Source organism: Cyprinus carpio, chromosome A18 (genome assembly GCF_018340385.1).
Source record: "Cyprinus carpio isolate SPL01 chromosome A18, ASM1834038v1, whole genome shotgun sequence".
Taxonomy (NCBI): domain Eukaryota; kingdom Metazoa; phylum Chordata; class Actinopteri; order Cypriniformes; family Cyprinidae; genus Cyprinus; species Cyprinus carpio.
This window is the reverse complement of record NC_056589.1, coordinates 18,319,615-18,339,367: the sequence shown is the minus strand read 5'-3', so window position 1 is coordinate 18,339,367 and position 19,753 is coordinate 18,319,615. Positions and strand designations below refer to the sequence as shown.

Below are 19,753 nucleotides of genomic sequence, written 5' to 3'. Positions count from 1 at the left end.
TAAATCATTTAGAATAAAATATAATAATTTTATATTTTGATTTCATAGTGACTCTAAAGCATGATGTATTTAGATAACACACATTAGCTTTGAAAGTGGTGCTAAATTACAATATACATTGCACATGGTGAACCATGACAGATTCTATGCCTAAAATTTCCCTTACCTTTAGCATTTAATGCTTTAGCATTTTTTTTTTATTATTAAAATATTTTGTCTATAAATTCGTTTCAATATAAATATTTACAATTCCCTTGTCAGATTTCATTTGGCGGTGCTGTTACAGGTTGTCAACACTAGGCTAATGGCCACACCTATCTGTGATTCTTCCTGTGGCCAGGGCCCGCTCATCGGCTTTAAATCATCCGCCCCACATACACAGAAACACATACGCAACACTCATCCCGCATATCCCCGCACAGACATCGTTTAACAGCGTTTGCTTGGCTGGAAATACCGAAAGACGCGCATTCATTCCGCTCGCATATAACGGAATAAATCTATCTGTAGTTAACGGTGAGCGATTCGAATGCTCGTTCGTGCGCGCGCGCTCTCCACCTCTCTGCTCCTGACGTCAGCGAGATTGTCTCGAGCCCAGCGCGCTCTCTCTCCATACTGACCCTCCATTGTACGCACGCTAACGATGCCAGCGCTCGCAGCCGCCGCCGCCGCCGCCCAGTAGAGACCTCCCAGCCCGAGGACACAGCACCACGACCCCGCCACACAGTGCGAGAGCGCGCGCAAGAGACTTATGTTCCAGCCCAACGTTGTCTTTTACGGGATTTAATGCTCTAGCTAGTCGCCGACAGGGAGAGAGAGTGTGTGTGTGTGAGAGAGAGGGATAGGGACAGCCTAAGAGAGGGATAAGGAAGAAACACCGAGGATATTTCTCACCCGGACCGTTTTGGAGATAAAAAAGAGCCGAGATTCATCTAGCCATGGGATGTACACTGAGCGCAGAGGAAAGAGCGGCTCTGGACAGGAGCAAAGCCATCGAGAAAAACCTCAAAGAAGATGGAATCACTGCTGCTAAAGATGTGAAATTGCTCCTGCTAGGTAAATGCGGAGTGGAGCCTGTAAAATCTAGCTGTATCCTACACATCGCAGTGTCTCATCCGATGAATGCACACATATGGGATCTCTTCATTTTGACAGGCGATCTTACTCCCTTGTGTCTGTCTCTTCTCCACAGGGGCTGGGGAATCTGGGAAAAGTACCATCGTGAAACAGATGAAGTAAGTGGCATGTTTTAAATGACATCCATCAGTCAGTCATTTAGTCAGTCAGTAACCCCCCCCCCCACCCCAACACACATCCTCGATTGCTTGATGGCGAATTCTTAGGTCCGCCATATTTTCAAGGAGCTCTCTCTCTCCACTAGCGTGTTACATACATTGTAGCCGTGACGTGATGACATGATGTAGCAGATCCGCAGTATGTACATTGGTGGGTTCGGGAAGACGAGGCGCCGTCGATGTGCTGTTCACGAAAATGGTGCTGAAAGTCAACTAGGGAAACGTGTTTCTAAGTCTAATGCTCCTTTGGCGTCCACTGACTTCACACCCGGCTGAGTAACCACCACACTCCACCCCGATGTCGCTTCATCCTCTGGGCATTTACGGATGTCTCTGATGTCTTCCTGAGCATTTGCTTTTATGACAAAAGTCAGAAATGAGTCAAATATAGACTATATATGCTTATAGATATATATAGCTATAGGCTACTATGTCCTTCTGGCAAAGTATTAAATGGCTGGATTGTACTACAGTGCAGCATCCTTTTTAGAGATTAATACGTAATTTTACCTGAATTATATGCAGTATAGACCGATAACTGGCTTGACCTATAGCCTATATACCCCCCCCCTCCCTCCATATATATATATATATATATATATATATTTTACCGATATCCACACTTTTCTACTCGACTGGTTATCGGTTCTTCATGATTGGTCCACTGATAAATGGTGTCCCTTTAATGGTACTCATTTTAATGTACTGTTTTCAAGCTGTTACAAAGCAACCATTCATTTTCAATGGGAAAAAAGTGTTTTAAACGTTCTGGCTCCATAATAATTTTTCTACTATGTAAATTCGCATAAATATAGTTATGAATAATAATATAATAAATATAATCACAATGCATGTTGTCTTATTTTTTTTCGATCAAAAATCACAAATAAAATCATTAAAATTATTCATATTTAATTTTTCACTTGTAAAAGTAATTTATTAAATGGTAAAAATAAGGAAAAAAAAGCCTTACTATCACTCGCTTTCTACTATGCAGTTAATACGGAGTTAAGAGCCTTCTGTTGACTGAGAATGGTGAAGGAAGAGCTTATATGGCAAATGGTGCCTGGAGATAATGCTGTCGGCTGTGTGTGCATGGCGTTCGTGCAACATGAACAGGCCTTTATGCGTTAGCAGTCTGTTGGGTTGATGCTCATGGTGAAGGAAGAAGGTTTGACACCCAACCAGCTCAACTTCCTCAAGGCCATTTTTATGCACTGACGTTCTCTTTACGCCTCACTGAAAACGATCTGTTCATCTACCTTGCGGTTTTGATGTCATATCCTCAGTTAAATGTCTTTTTAAATGCAACTCCTCTGGTTATTTCCCTATTTGACTTGCTTTGCAGTAATCTATTATATGGCCAGTTTCTCTGGACATGGTGTATGGTGTAGAATACGTATAGGCAAAATATGTATATTATTATTGATAATAGGCGTTAGATTATAAGTGAGATTTTTATATGTCGAGCTGTATCAAGCATAGTTTATTGCTCAATGCAAACCATTCGATGAAGAAACGCCTCCACGAGCTGCCTTTGTCGAATCGAAATCTATAGCCCTCAGAAAATGTCATTTTATATTTGGTCTGGATATGCTGTTATATTACCCTGCGTTTGTTATACATTGTGATGGAAAAACGCATGTAATTAGCACGGGCATGTTTTGAAATAATGCATCGGAGGATTTCAGGCGGTTTCAGTGGTGGACAGCGCCCAGCAGAGTCTTTTTCAGTTATCGGCTTTCTTCGGCCATTTTCGGTTTTCTCCGTCGTTAAGAGCGCTGAACTTGCGGCAAGAGGGAAAACAGGGAATGGATTTGTGCGTCGTTTGCGCTGGCAACACGTGCTCAGAGAGAGGTGCGGTCTGTTTTATTTTTTCCAAACACCTACCTACGTTGTTTATTTTGTGTTACATCTGTGTATTAATGTTTAATGCCATAAATACAATGCTTAACTTGGGACAATAGCGAAATGAGCAAAATCAGCTGACTAACAGAGTCAGAAATTAAGCAGGGCAAAAACGCAAATAAATTGGCCAGTAAATTAATATGGTCCAGAAAATGTACCTGTTCCTCTAATTTAACATTTTATATTTCAATAAACTGTAGCATAGGTATGTGTTGTGATATCTTGTACATTATTTACAGCAAATGTTCAATTTTATGTCCATTTCTGTAACATTGCCAATCTCATTGACAATTTCAGCAATTAATAAATCTGCCTGTTGATCTTGACTGTTGAAAATTAACTTAAGGTTGTATATTGTCTCTAAATATAATATGTTTATTTCTGGCAATGCTTACAGAATGAGTTCAGTTCATGATGTAATTTATGTTTTTTCAGTTTCAAATTGCTTGGTCAGCTTAACAAATTAATGACAGTATTCACTACTGTGCTTTTAAGTCATTGTTGCTAATGCCTTCAGGCATTTTTTTAAGTCATCCAAAGAGTGATGACTCTTTCCTCTCTAAGGATTCATTGTTGCTCTGATGTGCTTAATTGGGTAATAAGTGTGTCTCATGATGGAGCTGGTAAAACGGTTTGGGTCCTAAAGGAGTGCAGTATGTAGCTCTGGGCTTCTTACATGAATGAGTACAGTATTCTGTATTTCATGGCTTGAAAAGTGCGGATGAAACAAGGAGGTGTGCACTTAACATGTCAGAGTAAACCAGGGAACTGGGTGATGTGTGAAAGATGGTGAGAGAGAGAGAGAGAGGGCGCAGAATGAGGAGTGGAGATGTTGGTAAACCCTGTAATTATGGTGTAGTTCTCTAGGCAGGCAACAGTGCTTCCATCTGCTTCATTAGTTCAGTGGGAGAGGGGAGTGTTTAAGTGTGCACAGGCTGCTCTCAGTAGCTGATCACGTCACACATACATGGCTCTCTCTCTTTCTGTCTGTTCCTGCGCTCATCTTCCTGGCACCTAGTCATATGGGACTGAAATATGAACAATTAAAAATGTATTTTGTGGGTAAAACTGTGAGTATATGGTGATGAAAGCAGTTTCGTAGACCCTGGAGACCCATGGGTCATCATGCATGGATGATCAAAAGTATCCTTCAGAAAGCAGATAAAATGTATATATGATAAGTTCTAAGGTATGATTTGTGCACTGAACACCCTTTACATGCCAGTTGTGGCATATTAAAGCTGTATGTCAGGTCCTGTTAAACATGTTTAGACTAGGCGTTGCTGACTAGTTGACTATTAATGCTAATATTTTGTGCAGTACTGTTTAAAAGTTGGGGTCAGAAAATGTTATTTGGAAAGAAATTAATCCTTTTTGAAACTATGACACAATCAAAATTGGCAGTAAAACATTTAAAATGTTTCAAACAAATTCTTTTTTTTTTTTTTTTAAATAACTAAAACATTAAGCAGCACAACTGTTTTCAACATTAAAAATAAGAAATGTTTCTAGGTGCCAAATTATCATATTAGAATGATTTCTGAAGGATCATGTGACATTGAAGACTGGAGTAATGACTACAGAAAATTTAGAAGCCATTAAAATAATAAAAAATATAAAATATATTAAAATATAAAACAGTTATCTTAAATTGTAGTTATATTTTTACAATATTAAAGTATTTGTTGTATATTGATAAAATAAATGCCTTGATGAACATAAGAGACTTAAAAAAACATAAAACTACCGTTAACATAAAAACATAAAATTATAACGGCCCTAAAAATAATACACAAGTTGGTGTACAGTAAACTGTTATGGCAAAATCAATTATTTTTATTAAGAAATTTTGGAGCAAGTTTGCATTCACCAATGTAATAATGGAACTGTGCTAATGTTGCAGTTAAAGTTAAGATGTAAAGTTAGTTTGTGTTAAAGTGAAAATACAAGCCAAACTTCTTGCAAATCACTCTGAAACTAATCAAGTGTCATCCAGAGACTAACAGAAACTGTAAGCAAATGGCATATCAGAATGTATGGACGGAATCTAAAAATGGAGATGGGAAAAAATGTCAATAACACGCTCTTTGCGAATAATGCTGGACTTGCCAAAAAAAAAAAAAAAAAAATGCTGACAATGTGGAGAATAGTTTGAGCCACATAGAGTAAATACTGACTAGATTACTTTTCTTCTGTAGTAACAATGAGTTGTAAAAGCCATAATTAAGACTCCCATCTAAACAATGTCGGTTCTGTTGTCTAATCTGTGAACTGTAATCCAAGGCCACTCCTCATATTATCCTTTAAAAGCAGACTTCTGCTGCTGGATAGACTGGATAGGATTAAAATGTTTGTTTTTTCTAAAGTGATCTCTGCAGTATGCAATATGCTGGGCTGTCCTGTAGCTGGCTAATTGAAGGGTTGAAGCAGAGGACTCAGCTGTTCAGTTACACTCCATCTGTACTGCCATGAAGCTAAACTCTGGCCATGTACTTGAGTAGCAGAGCATAAAACATCATGTCTCTAGTGTCTAGAAGATGTTATGTGTTAGGTTATTGGTATCCGATGAAGGTTTAGATGCAGAATACTGTAAGATACCGCAAAAATAGAGGCACAGTGTAGACGAGAGTGTGTTTCAATTCTCCTGGAAGTGGGACTTAAGCTCTACAGCCGTCTAAATTTCAATTGTGACACTCTGGAGCTGAATATTTATAAATAATAATAAGACTTTTGCTCCTGTTGTGTGTGTGTACATTTTATATATTTATTTTGGTTTGGCTAGTTTGGATGCACAGTATATTGGTAAATTTTTTTTTTTTTTTTAATTTTTTTATTTAACAATATTTGTTGATATTAGATATTTAATTGTTCACGATTAGTTTCTTTAATCTTGTAAAAGTTTATCTTAATTAAATCTCTGAATTCATGTGTTATATATTGTACATTTATATTGTGATGCCTAAATTCTACTGTAGCAATCTGTAAAATAACTGATTGTGATGTTTTATTTTTATTTATTTAAAATGTTAAGAATTTAAATTATTTTGTATTTATTTATTTAGTAATTTAAATTTTAATAATGACTGTTCATAGATTATCAGACATAACATGAAAGCAATTATCTGTTTATTGGTGTCGGAGAACATTTCAATATCATTGCGTCCCTTGAGATATGATAATTTCATTTTATAAAAGTGTAGAAATGGTACAAGAAATCGATTACTTAAATACATATTTGGTTCACAATCATACATATACTGTGTTTGGTTCCTTTAGTTAGCTTTTTAAGAGTAGTAGGTGTATTCTCTGACCCCATTGGGTTTGGACCTTTACTGAACCCTGCGCATTTTTAAAGTGAAATTGATGTGACATACAGCCAAGTAGGGTGACCCATACTCAGAATTCGTGCTCTGCATTTAACCCATCCAAAGTGTACACACACAGCAGTGAACACACACACACTGTGAACACACACACTCGGAGCTGTGGGCAGCCATTTATGCTACGGCGCCCAGGGAGCAGTTGGGGGTTCGGTGACTTGCTCAAGGGAACCTCAGTCGTGGTATTCCCGGCCCGAGACTCGAACCCAAAAACTTAGGGTTAGGAGTCAAACTTTCTAACCACTAGGCCACAACTTCCCCAATCAGATGTATTGTTCAAAGGTTCAAAGCAGATGTAAGTCGAAGAGGGCCGTTTTGGTGGGTAAAGCCAATTTTAATGCAAAGAAAAGCACCCTTGCTTGTGACTGCTGTACTGCTGGCTCTGTTTTTGCCAACTGCAGTAGTGTGCAGTATGTAGATTACAAGGCAATTTATACTACAGCTTCGATTTCCCACTATAGGAAACTATATCTACCTATAGAAAGATAAGATATTTTAATGAACCAAGTGCTGCAAGTGCAGTGGGTTTACGTGGTGCTGTGACACACTTGCAAACCACAATGTGTGTGTGTTTGGGGAAGCTCTGAGTCACTATAGAAGGGGAAAGGGAAGGAGCTCTGATGAAACGCACAGGCAGCTGAAATGAACTGTACAAATGATAGCTTCCCTGTCCATTTTTGCTTCTCTCTCTGTCGGTGATCTCCTGACTGTCTGTCTCACTCTCTGTCCGTCTATAATAGTGGGGTTTTCATGTGTCTTGCTGATGTGATTGGAGTTGACTGAGCACAGGGAGAACAAACGGTTCTCATGTATTATTTTCCCAGAGCTCTGGCTGTAATACTCTGCTGTGATCCCCTCTGACTTGGCCCACAGACACTGTGTGACATTCAACAAGACAAACCTCAATTCTTTTTGGGTTGGTTTGCTTTCCGCATGGCCCTCTAAGATGATTATTTAATGTGTGTGTTTGTTTCTATACCTGTGCCATGGCAACATGTTACCTGCCTTTTGCATCTGATTTGTGAATGCTACTGTGTACGCAAAGCCATCAAACCCACAAATTCAATTAAACATGCAGCATTCAGATCACATATACCATAATGTCCATGATTTCTATTGTAAAAACAATTTGCCAAAAAATAAATATATAAAAAAATCCCATTGGCAAAAAATAAGCCAGATCTTTAAGCCAGATCTATTATGGAATGTAGAATGTAGAATGAATGAAGCAGGTTGATTGTGGCTTTACATTTATTGTAGATTTTCTCATGTTGCATCAGATTTCTTTTCATGTGCAGCATACATTATAAACATTATAACCAATCACACATTTTGCAGTTGAGCTTATGAATGTGATGTCCAATCAGAGCCTTACTGACTGTGAATCTGTAATTCCGAATTCTCTCTTCATCGTAAACAAGAAAGTGCAGAAAAGATGTAAGTTACAGATTCAGTTTGCCGTTTGACTGAAGTCATTGAGAGCTTCAGTCCAATCAGAGCCTCACTACTTCTGTCTTTGTTCTCGTAAGTTTCTGTTTATGTTTTATTTTTGGTTTGAGTGATTGTTTTGTTTTTCATGCTGCTGAAATAACCAATGTGAAGTCTTGAGTTTCTAATTAGTAAAATGCAGTAAACAAATTCATAAATTGATCTTAACTTGTTTTGTCTGTAGCCAGAGTATGATGTGCTTTTTACCACACAAAAACTTTCTATTAAATGACATTATTACTCATTTTTACAATACTCAATATTTACTTCATGCATTTATATACGTACATAAGCGCAGTCTGTGTAAATAAACAGGGATCAGATAGGAATGTTTAAAAACTGGTCCCTGAAAAACACTGAATAATGGTCCATTTATATTATTCTTTAACATAACTATTAGTTGATCTTTAAAATGAGAATATTGGTGGTGTTTTGGGAACTAAAATAGCACAATATTTGAAAATAAATCCCCACTCTTTGTTTCGACCTGTCTTAAGGAGTCATATCCTTTACCTGTGTTTATAATCATGATATATACACAGTAGTTCTGTTCTCATTTATTGTGAATTAAAAAAAAAAAAAAACAGAGAGGAAGTGAGAAAGTGCTTATCTAAGGCAAAAAGTTTCTCTTTTCCTATATTTTCTACTCAGTCACACAGCCAAGTAAATCTCCTTTTGTCTTTACAGCAGCAAAACAGTGCATTTAAAAGTTTGTGGGTTAGAGAGTTAATGCCTGATGTTGTGCTTGATGAAAAATAAAGGATGAACGGTAGGGTGGGAAACAGTGAGGCAGGAATCTCAAGTACTTCTGTGACCCCCTCAGTGACCCTTGTTCTCCAACCGGTTCTTCGTTGCCACCCTCTCCATCTCTTTTGGTCTCTCTGTGGTAGGTCCGTATGTACTTTTCTATGTGGAGAGTTCTGGCTGACCCATGTGCTGGTAATTACACAAAAGGCCTTTGTCTTAGTGAGGTGTTTGTGTTAAGCCATAAAGCAGATCCTAGGCCAGCCCCTACCACGCCAACACAAAAGAGCTTTATTAGGGAGGCAGTCAGGGTGGGTCCGCTCATCTGATCTGGGGTCAGCTGATTTACAGCATGGCAGTGTAATGTGAACTCTCCTTATGGTCGAATTATATAATTTGTATCTGGATCAGAGTGGATAGTCCTTAATTAAAAATGTACTTGTGATGCAACCAAATATATTTACTACATAATTTGGCTTTATATTTACTACCATTAACAAATTTGGAGTCCGTAAAATGTGTTTTTGAAAGAAGCCAAGGCTGCAAAATACAGTATAACAGTAATATTGTGAAATAAATGTTTTCTATTTAAATATTTTCCTGTGATGACAAAGCTGAATCCAGGCTATAGTGTCACATTAAATTATTTTAATATGCTGATTTAATGCTCAAGAATAATTTCCTATTATTATCAGTGTTAAAAACAGGTGTGCAGCTTTAGTTTTTGTGGAAACCTTGATACATTGTTTCAGGATTCTCTGAAGAATAAGAAGTTCAAAAGAACATCATATATTTGAAATAGATTTTATTTATTTTCAAAGTAAGTCTTTTGTCACTCTTGACCAGTCCAATGCAGCAGAATAAATATATTTATTTCACAAATAAAATCTTACTGACTTTTCTATTTCTACTTCTATTTCTATTTAGAAAGCTGTCAAGTGCCAAAAAGTGCTATAAAAGTAGTCTAATTTGTGTTGTGTATCCAAATTCCAAAAATATAATTGTTTTTGTGAGAAATAGATTCAAAATTACTATCACTGTTTTTGAATTGAGAAGATCTATGCAAAGATTCTTTAAAAATGTTTTCCACAGAAAAATAACAGTGTACATATTTGGAATGACTTGAGGATGGGTAACAGAATTTTCATTTTCAGGCTAACTGTCCCTTTAAATGTTAGGATGTCACATGCTTTGGTCCTTTACACCTTAGTTGTGTGGAAATAATTTCCTTATTTGCAACTGTTAGTGGGATACTGATGAAAAGTCTGTTGTGGGGTGATGTGTGTGAAGAGTGTTAACTGCATCCTGCTTTGACTGCGTCTTGCAGTGTGTTTGTATCATTGTAACCTTTACCTGGTGACTGTGAGTAGGTATAAATTGGTCTGTCTGTTGGCATTTTCCAGCAACTTTCAGCCCTGGGGAGCAAACACATGCACACACACAGAAACACAAATGGAGCTTGGGTATTACACAAGCAACTTTTAATTAAGGTATAATTGCAGATGCAGTAGGGACTCTGCCTGTGGTCTTTTGTTCACACAGACACACGTGTGGAACATTTCTGCTTTTGCAGTGTTTGCTTCCTTTTTACTGACTGAAAACTACAGATGTTGCCCCATCGCTTACGGTAATCACATGTAACATAATTTGTCAGGAACAGTTGATGGTTTAACTCTTACAGTGAATAATGTGTGAAATTGTGGTCCATAACTAATGCAGGTGCTTTCAGCTGCTTTGTGCACGTTCCTCGGGTGAATGCTGAGGTTGTGCTACCATATTTCATTTAACCGAATGCATTCCCTCCCTCTTTTCTTCACTCTGTTGCCATGGAGATGACAATGGCTGCCAAAATTAGAGGATGACAAATGACCTAAAGTAGGTAAGGGGGGTGGGTAGTTACTGTGAACTGTGAATCAGAGGGAAAGTGGGAGTGAATCAGGGGTTTGGCTGGGGGGAGTGTACAGGACGAAGGCTGAACATGTCTGGGTGTGAGTAATATTATGTATTCATGACCAGTCCATATTAATTTGTTAGTCTGGTACTAATAATCACTTCCAGCTTTTAAGCAACATGAAATTAAAATCGACCCATTTTGCTTACTTATAAATGACCGGTATGATTCATTAGAGCATGATACTGTAAAGCTTACATTAAAAATGTTAATGTAAATTTCTCCACTTACAAAATGACATTTCATTTCTGATTATATAACCAAGCCAGAGTGGGTGCAGAAAAAGTAATATTAGGTCTACATATTGCATAATGTAGGTATAGAGTGAAAAACTTTAAGGCTAATCTGTCAAATCTCAGTGAATACATTTCTATATAATTTCCCACCAAATAGTCTGTTGTAATATGACACATAATGGAAGCTGCTCTTTAAAGTCACCATGATATCAACACTGACAATTCTTATTTTTTATGGAAAATGTAATTGTTTCTTATAAGCAGATTATTCATGCACATCATTGTTTTTAAATGCATGTGGCCTCATAATCTTTAATCAAAAACACATTTATTTCCCCTTCCCCTCCCCTCCATCAAACTGTCACTCACATGAGATTGCAGTAATCAGCAAATGAGAACAATCTATTTAGTCAACTCCCAATGCAAAACTACATCCTGGCTTATATTTTTTGTTGTTCGAGAAAGCATTTCACTGGTACATACATCATAATAGAGAAGAAAAGACAATAGTTGTAGATATGAATTTTTATGGATATATATTATTCTATAAAAATAGGGAAGTCCACATCACAACTATAATGATATCGCTACAAAGACAGAATAAACAGAATGTTATCATCTGCTGATGTGGATGCTAATATAGTTATTGCTATAGTTATCTTTATAATTATCATCCTTGGTGTGGACTGGCCTTAGACAGAATGAAAGGTGTTTGTATGATTTGCAAGTCTTAGTATGTTATGAAAATGCTGTTTAATTGTGCAAAATGGACTGAAACATCCAAAAGCCAGATGTGGTTTGTTGTTGAATTTCATGATAACTAAATGCTAATGAACTGACTCGCTCTCTGCTGTCTACATAGGCAGCATTCTAACCAGCATTGGACCTCATAAGTGAACAGTTTAGAATGCCCAATATGGGCAACAACTGCCTGTGCAACACAGATATTGATATGTATAGTGCACTTTAAAGGCTCCATTTATAGGCAGTTCACTATGTTTTTGAAAAAAGGAAATACTTACATTTTGAGTGTAATTGCTTTCCGTAAAACTCTCCTCTTTTTCATTGTTCCTAAAGCTTGCTTTTGACATCATTCTGTGAGAAAGGGGTAGAGAGAAAATGAGATGAGAGAAGGAAAAGAAAGAGGGAAGGATATTATAGACCTGTCACACTCATCCTGCTGTTTCATAATTGTAATTTCTCTCTGTAGTTTCCCTCCATTTCCTTTGACAAGCGTTTTTGTGAATTGATCTAATAGAACGTGCCTCGCATACATCTGCACATAGCAGAAGCGACTGGCAGTGTACATGTTGGACAGATATTAACGGTGAGAGGTTGACCTGTGAACTTCCTAGGAGATCGAGAATGCAAACCCTGATTATTATTGTTATAAATAGATGTCCCTCCTGGCGTTTGGTTGGATAAGTGGCCATGTCTGGAGGGTGATGACAGAAACAGCACTCAAAATCACCATCAGGACAAAGGATTCTCTTACAGATGACATGAGCCAGCTTTATTTGATAGGAGCAAGAGGTAGTGTAGGTTACTGAGTGTATGTGTGTGTGTGCGTGAGAGTTTTTGTATTTCTATTTTGGCTACCGGTGTGCATTCCTGAGATCCTTTAAATCATATTCCACCTCACAGCTTCAAAATAAACCCATGTAGCCATTTAGATTGGAGTGCTGCTTCCTAGATCATCTATATATAAGAACCGTCTTCTCTTAACCTCATTGATCTGATAAACTGAGTTCCAAATGAAAGGCAAGTAGGGGAGTGTAATGTTAGTTTTGTATTTTATGTTGTATTGTATTAAAAGCTGCGTAGCAAGCTCAGCTGACAACTTTTTGTTGCATCCCTACCAATATAGATAACACTTTAGATTAGGGAACACATATTCACTATTAACTAAGAGATTTTCATAATAAAATATCCAAAAACTACTTGCACATTGTTATATATTTCATGCAGTTGTGCACTTACATTATCCCAAAAGTTCCCAAGGATTTGTAAATTTCCAATTTTAAATAATGGCTCATCCAGGTTCATTGTCGCCTATCAATGATGTAATAACCGCACGATCGGTTTCCGCTGGTAGAAACTATATTAAAAATTACACCGATATGTCTTGGTGATAAGATGAATAACTCACATGTGCTCAGGGTGTGCTCGGGATAAGATCATGTCAGCAGTGTGGTCATTCTTGAATCAGACTTTTTCCTGATGATGATTAGATTCAATGATTTGGATCGCTGCATTTAATTTGAGAATGCACTTACAGAATGACACGTCCTTTGTATGATAGAGTTTGTGGTTTTGTGATTTATATAAGAGACAGATGAGTATGAAATAAGTATGAAAAAATTTATTTATTAACTTTAATAGCGACCTGGGAATTCATTCACTACCCTCTCCCTTCCTTAATTTTTTAAAGTTAGACATCAACTTTATTAGTACTCCTCAAGCTATTGATTATAAACAATATTACAAGAAAAAAATTAAATATAAAAGAATGTCTGTATTTTGATTACTTTTTTGTAAAAAGTGTATAGGGTTGCTAGCGACCCGAGGTGTGTAATAGTGCAAGTATATTTTTCCTGCGTCACAATAATTAAATATCTGATGATTCAATAAGTGCAATTCATCTTATATTAGATTTTTTTTCCAGAATCTTTTGATGATGAATATAATGTTCAAAAGAACAATATTAAAGTTTTTACTGTCAATTTTGATCAATTTAATGCATTCTCACTAAATAAAATCCATTTATCCATTTGCATCATAGAATGTAATAGTGATTCTTACAGTTATCGTTACCAAGAAAATCTAGCTTTTCTCTATCAAGATCTGGCTCTGTGTAGGTTGTTGACCTCAGTTTCATAAGTATAAAATTCCTAAACTGAACCATTTTTTTCTTCTTTTTTATGTTTTGTATATATAAAGACACCCTTGAGGAAGTGATTATAGATATATTTTTCTGTCTATATGTGCATATATTCTGATCAGGAAGTACTCATTGTTCCATTTACATTAAAGCCTAGTGTCCATATTCTGACCATAAATTCAATTTTAGACCTGTGCACAGACATGTAAACATACTAGGGATTGCACAACGTCTGATTTTTGCTAGTCGACTAGCTGTCCAGAAAAGTAGTCAGCTAGTTGACTTGTACCTATTCACCTTATGTAAATAACTCTCCATATGCTGTGCACCATCAGTGGCCTTTGTTGTTTCTGGCAAGTCCAGCACTGTGTTCACACAGATTTTGTGATTGGAGAGAATCGCACAGATGAGCCGAAAGCACACATATCTCCATTGCCAGATTCATGCTGGTTGCATTGTCATTGTCATGTCAGTGCTAAAACAGTCTTGCCCCATTCACTTGTGTATCTCAGTATCAGGGAAGTTTGCAACAATTTTGTATGTGAACTCTATATCAGATTGTTTGGGAGAAAGCAAAACGTTTAATTTTATTTTCAGTTTTCTATAATTCCAACTGTAATAGGCTGAAGTCATGTGATCCTCAATTAGGTGAAAGACCAGAAAAGTTGACTAGTGGCAGGACTACATGAGTAGTCGGTGCAGCACTGAAAACATACATGCAGGAGACTTCATTCTAGCCCACAGGTGTGGGAACCTATTTGGCCTCAGGACAGTATTCCTGATCTGTGACTAAGACTGTGTGCAGTGTGTGTGTCAAGCCCTTGGTCTTTGCCAGATCGACTGAAATAGAAACCCTCTGAATTAGAGTCTACTTTCAGTGTCTCACATTTGAAATGTTTCCGTCCTCCCGCTGGAATCAAAAACTGATGTCCTTATTTATATTGCGACTTTCAAAAGACCCTAAACATTTGTTATTCTTATCACCTGAATTATTAAGTGGTCATCTGAGAAATGTGAAAGAGTGAGAGTGACAGGCATAGTGAGAGAGAGATTCTGGAAATGGTAATCCTTACCATCAAATTGTTTTCATTGGTTTGCTAGCACCAGCTGCTATTGTTGGATAAGAAACTTGAATTGCTCATAAAAGAAATATATAAAGACAAGTTTTACACATTTTACAGGAAACAGATGGGAAACATGAAACTAGTGCTGCCAAAGTGAACATATTAACATTTTTTTTCATATTAATCTGTTTTTAAACTTCATTAGTATTATTACAACCCATTTACCTAATTTGACTGTTTAATTCAGTTTAATCTGATTCCTGAAGACCGGTCAGAAGAAAAGCAGCACAGTTTATGTTCAAACAAACCTAATGCTGTGCTCTAATTTATCAGTACATCATAGAGAAAAACACTTTTAACTTCTAATTTATTTCAAATCCAAATTAGATGAGTTTACATAAGTGCAGTAATTTTAAGAATTAAATTAATTAATTAACTAAATTATATTAATTTAAAATAAATTATAATTTTTTTTATTGCAGGCTTTATTTTTTCATTGTGATAAAAATAATTTTTAATAGAAACACCAGAAAATTAATGTTTCACTACCTTCTAGATCTAATTATAGGGATTTTGAAAGAATTAATTATTCAATCTCATGATTATTTTTGTAGTTTACCAGCATGCAGTTTCTTACATTTTATTTGTAGTCCATAAGAAAGAAACTAAAACTAAATGCTAAGCACTTTGTATGTAGAGGCACCAAATTAAGCATTCAAGATTGTGTAAACTACAGACGTTTATGGTGATAATTATATTATTTATATTACTTTAGTTTAAATGAATTGTTAACTGCTTTAGAACTGTAAGCTCACATTACACTGAAAAAAAAACAATAAAAAAAAAATCTTAACTTTTTTTTTTTTAAGAAATTGTGAGTAAATTTCAAAGCAATTACAAAACAACTGTTTTTTGACATTTTGAAGTACAAAGACTGAATATATCTATTTTCCTTTTTATTTACAACTTCCGAAAATCGTTTTTTTTTTTTTTTACAGTGTTAGTGTGGTTAAGAGTGGTTTTGGTTGAACTAAGTGCAATGGTGAGCTAATGGTAGTAGCCTTGAGGTCACCTGAGTTTGTGTGTATGTGCACCAAGTGAGCAAAAATATCATCCCCAAACACATGCCTCCTCACACCTCAGCCTGAATCCAGTCTAATAAACCAGTGTGATGTCTGGGTCTGCATAATGCCAGGCTTTGCCAGTCTGTCTGGCTTTTCTCATGCCACACTAACACCGTTTACTAAGACCAGTTGAGCGCTGATGTGATAATTCATTGGCTTTAGCTTTCAGGCCAGACAATGCTACTATGCATAATGTGTGTGTTTGTGTGTATATTATTCGTAAAGGAGGTCAAAGCCTCATGGTCTAAAAATGCCTTGCCATCTTTCAGTATTGCAGAACAGACAGATGTCCAAACCTAATTTCAGCTAAATCAATTGAATTAGGGGTTTTGGCCACAGGAGGACCAAGTGCCACTGGGTCTTCCTTTGAGGTTTGGCTCCAGCAGGGTCATATTCTCTGTTAGAAACTCGTCTCTCGCTGTTCTGAATGCTCTACTTTCCCCGGATCAAAGTCAGGCATGCCATCTATTGCAGAAATAACACCATTTTATTGTAGATAATGGGTGATAGGCCAATGTTTGAATATTGAATGTGAGCGTGAATGAGGGAAAAGACACAGAATAAGAGACAGTAAAACCCATGACAATGTACAATATAACTTATGAATCAGGAGGACAAGGACACAGCTGGCTGTCTAGAAAGAACACTCTGCACTCCAACACAATTTTGGATGATACATCTGCACTTACTGCTGTAATTCACTGAATGTGATGATTAAAACACCCTCTTCATCACAAAAATGCATTTTCCACCAGTTTCTCAATAGCACAAAATGAAGATAAGCTACCCACATCCCTGGTAGACAATAGCTATTTGGTTATTCTGGCTACAGCAAATGTAGCAATTTGATGTAACTTTTACTTTTAGTGAAATTATTAATCATTTATCACTTCTATTTATCATTTGACATTTAGAAGCCACTCAGCATGTGGCATTTGACGTGTAGTTATGAATGTAAACCAATTAAAAGGTTTTAGAAAATTTAATTTTACTGTAAGTCTCAGTGATATCGTTCTTACTGACAATGAAAATCTGAAGTATTTCTCACGAGAATGCATGTGTCATCCAGACTTTAAAGGTCCTTGCTTGCTTTTTCGCATAATTTACATAATGTACTGGCAACCTTAAAAAAATGGTGAAACACTTTTTTTGACTGACTGCCACATCAATTAATGTCAAATCAATTACTGTTAAATGTAATTGTTATATCAAACATTATACAGGGCTCCAAACAAAAAAGGAGCCATTGGCTCCTATAAGAAAAAAACTTAGGCGCCAAATTATTTTTTTAGGTGCCACAGAATAAACGTGTTTTATTTATTTTATTATTATTATTATTATTTTATACATTTTAACATTTCAATCATACTGTCATGAGTCTGTCTGATCTTTTCTTGACTTTATCAGCATTTTAGTCCATATTGTAGATGACCTGGAAACTGAGGTTCACTTAAAGTGGGAACTAAATGTCTTTTCCAACTTGAAATATACAGTCACACATTGTTTATTACACAGAATCTGTACCAATATCATGGACTATAAGCATCACTTGGCCACTGAGTGTAGTTTGGGCTCCTCCTCAATGCATCCTGTAAATGTTGTTATACACTCTTAAAAATAAAGGTGCTTTACGATGCCATAAAGAACCTTTTTTGTCTAAATGGTTTCATAAAGAACCTCTAACATCTGAAGAACCTTTACGTTTCACAAAAGGTTCTTTGTGGCGAAAAGAAGGTTCTTCAGATTATAAAAAGGTAAGAAAGAGATGCTTCTTTAAAGAACCTTTGACTGAATATTTCTTTGTGGAACCAAAAATGGTTCTGTGAAGAACATTTTAAGCACCTTTATTTTTAAGAGTGTATTTCTTTCAGACTTTCAGCCTGTTTTTCTTAATTAGTAAAATTAAGGAGTTGAATCATGTAGACAACAGGTTAAGTAAAAATATTAAAATGCAATAGCGCATAAATATAGCAAAATGTTCCTCTTTATAGTTATTTTTCTAGCTGACTGATGAGCATATTGACACTGAATGGTTATTCTGATGTAAATGTATATTACGTTGCAATGTTTAAAAGCTTTACATGTTTTCTGCAGTTTGAAACACTGAATGAGCTTTTACATGTGACATTTCAGTAAGTTGTCCTGTAGGCTCTCTTATAGGCTCTCTACCTTTTGTTGTTAATTCATGTTCATTATATATTTACTATAGTAGTAAATAGAAAGATTAAATGGGTTACTTGCCACTTGAACTGAGGTGAGGCGGTACTTTCCTTGTTGAATTGAAGAAAAACTGTATTTGTTGTTTGAATTTTGTTATGAATTTGGAATAATTTTAAAGCTGATACTTTGTTTATTAAAAAGTAACAAACCACAAAGATTTTTGAGATTACTGGACGGCAATTGCACTTCAATTAATGAAGTTCACGCATTGACAGAACACACCATAGACCTAAGATCTTGTTAATAAGAAGCTATATTATAAATGATTATAAACGAGAATTGTTAACGATATTGCCAGTATCCACACAGCTGACACAACATAGATGCAGCTTTTCTGCACTTTCACTTCGCACGTCATGTCAATCAGTTTGAAACCTTTTTTGAAGGATTTTTTTAACTAAAACGTTGATGTGCATCGTCTCAGTTTAACAAGCGAACATAACAAAAGATGTGATCGCAAAGCAATCAGGAAAAAAGGCATTTCATGCTATTTTTTTTTGGACAGCTGTCTTTCCTCAGTCGACTGGTTTTTGGATTTCATGTGGTGGTGATATCATGGTAACTCAGTTTCACTGATTCATTTGATCAAAAGAAATGAAATTTTGTAAGATCGTTTACTAAGATCAATTTGATCAAAGTAAATCCAAACTTCACGAGGCAGATGACTATATTCTGTGGTCAAATACAATCTACTTGTTAACATGCTCCACAGCACCACCCAGTGCATTTAGTTATAACTGACTTTTAGTTTGCGTTATTAGGATTTATCATGGATTCCCTGCTTTTTCGGCTAGCAAAGCAACACATAATAAAATCCGAATAGTGATTTTATTTTTCGAATAATAATTACAGGTTGAATATTCGCAAATTCAACAATTTGTGCACAACCTTCCTCTTCATCCTTCTCTATCCTTCCTGTGCTTTTGTATTATCACCATAGCTGGGCCTGGAGATTGTCAGTCTAGAAACGTCTTGTGTGGTTGTGATCTTGAGATGATGCCCGATATGAACATTTCAGTGAAATGGGGCATAATACCTGCCTGGTGACTGGAGTTTGGTTCATCCAGCAAGGAGGAAGTGTTTCAACACATACAGTACACAGACACACACATGAACTACATGCTCTCTAACATGTCTTCTGTTATGTGTGTAGGATTATCCACGAGGATGGTTTCTCTGGTGATGATGTGAAGCAGTACAAGCCAGTGGTCTACAGCAACACCATCCAGTCTCTGGCTGCTATCGTGCGTGCCATGGACACACTGGGGCTGGAGTATGGAGACAAGGAGCGCAAAGTGAGTACAGCGCAAACCCTGATAAGCTGGAATGCTTATTAAAGAGTGACATTCCCATTGTGATTATAACCTTATGGATGGTAATTATAACACTTAAGGTCAGCTGTAACTATACTTTACTTTGAAACAGGACCCAAGAAATATCCAAGACAAATATAAACAGTTCT

The 19,753-nt window shown here is 36.4% G+C and overlaps 1 protein-coding gene and 1 long non-coding RNA gene across 4 annotated transcripts in view; one reads left to right on the top strand and one right to left on the bottom strand.

Moving 5' to 3' along the window:
- Window positions 1-351: 351 nt before the first annotated feature.
- LOC109103784 (guanine nucleotide-binding protein G(o) subunit alpha) overlaps window positions 352-19,753 on the top strand; it is an 85,323-nt gene continuing 65,921 nt past the window's right edge. Inside the window, exons 1-3 of one of the 3 annotated variants that reach the window (XM_042775221.1) lie at window positions 352-1,056; window positions 1,193-1,235; window positions 19,445-19,586. In XM_042775221.1, coding sequence (XP_042631155.1) covers window positions 939-1,056; window positions 1,193-1,235; window positions 19,445-19,586 — 303 coding nt within the window. In that variant the 5' untranslated portion in view covers window positions 352-938. The remainder of the gene's footprint in view (window positions 1,057-1,192; window positions 1,236-19,444; window positions 19,587-19,753) is intronic. The other 2 variants (XM_042775222.1, XM_042775220.1) reach the window with 2 other exon arrangements.
- LOC109089538 lies at window positions 8,149-12,147 on the bottom strand. Its single transcript, XR_002017762.2, has 3 exons — window positions 12,025-12,147; window positions 10,169-10,230; window positions 8,149-9,082 (listed from the first exon to the last, which is right to left on the bottom strand). It is a non-coding gene; the product is annotated as an uncharacterized LOC109089538 (long non-coding RNA).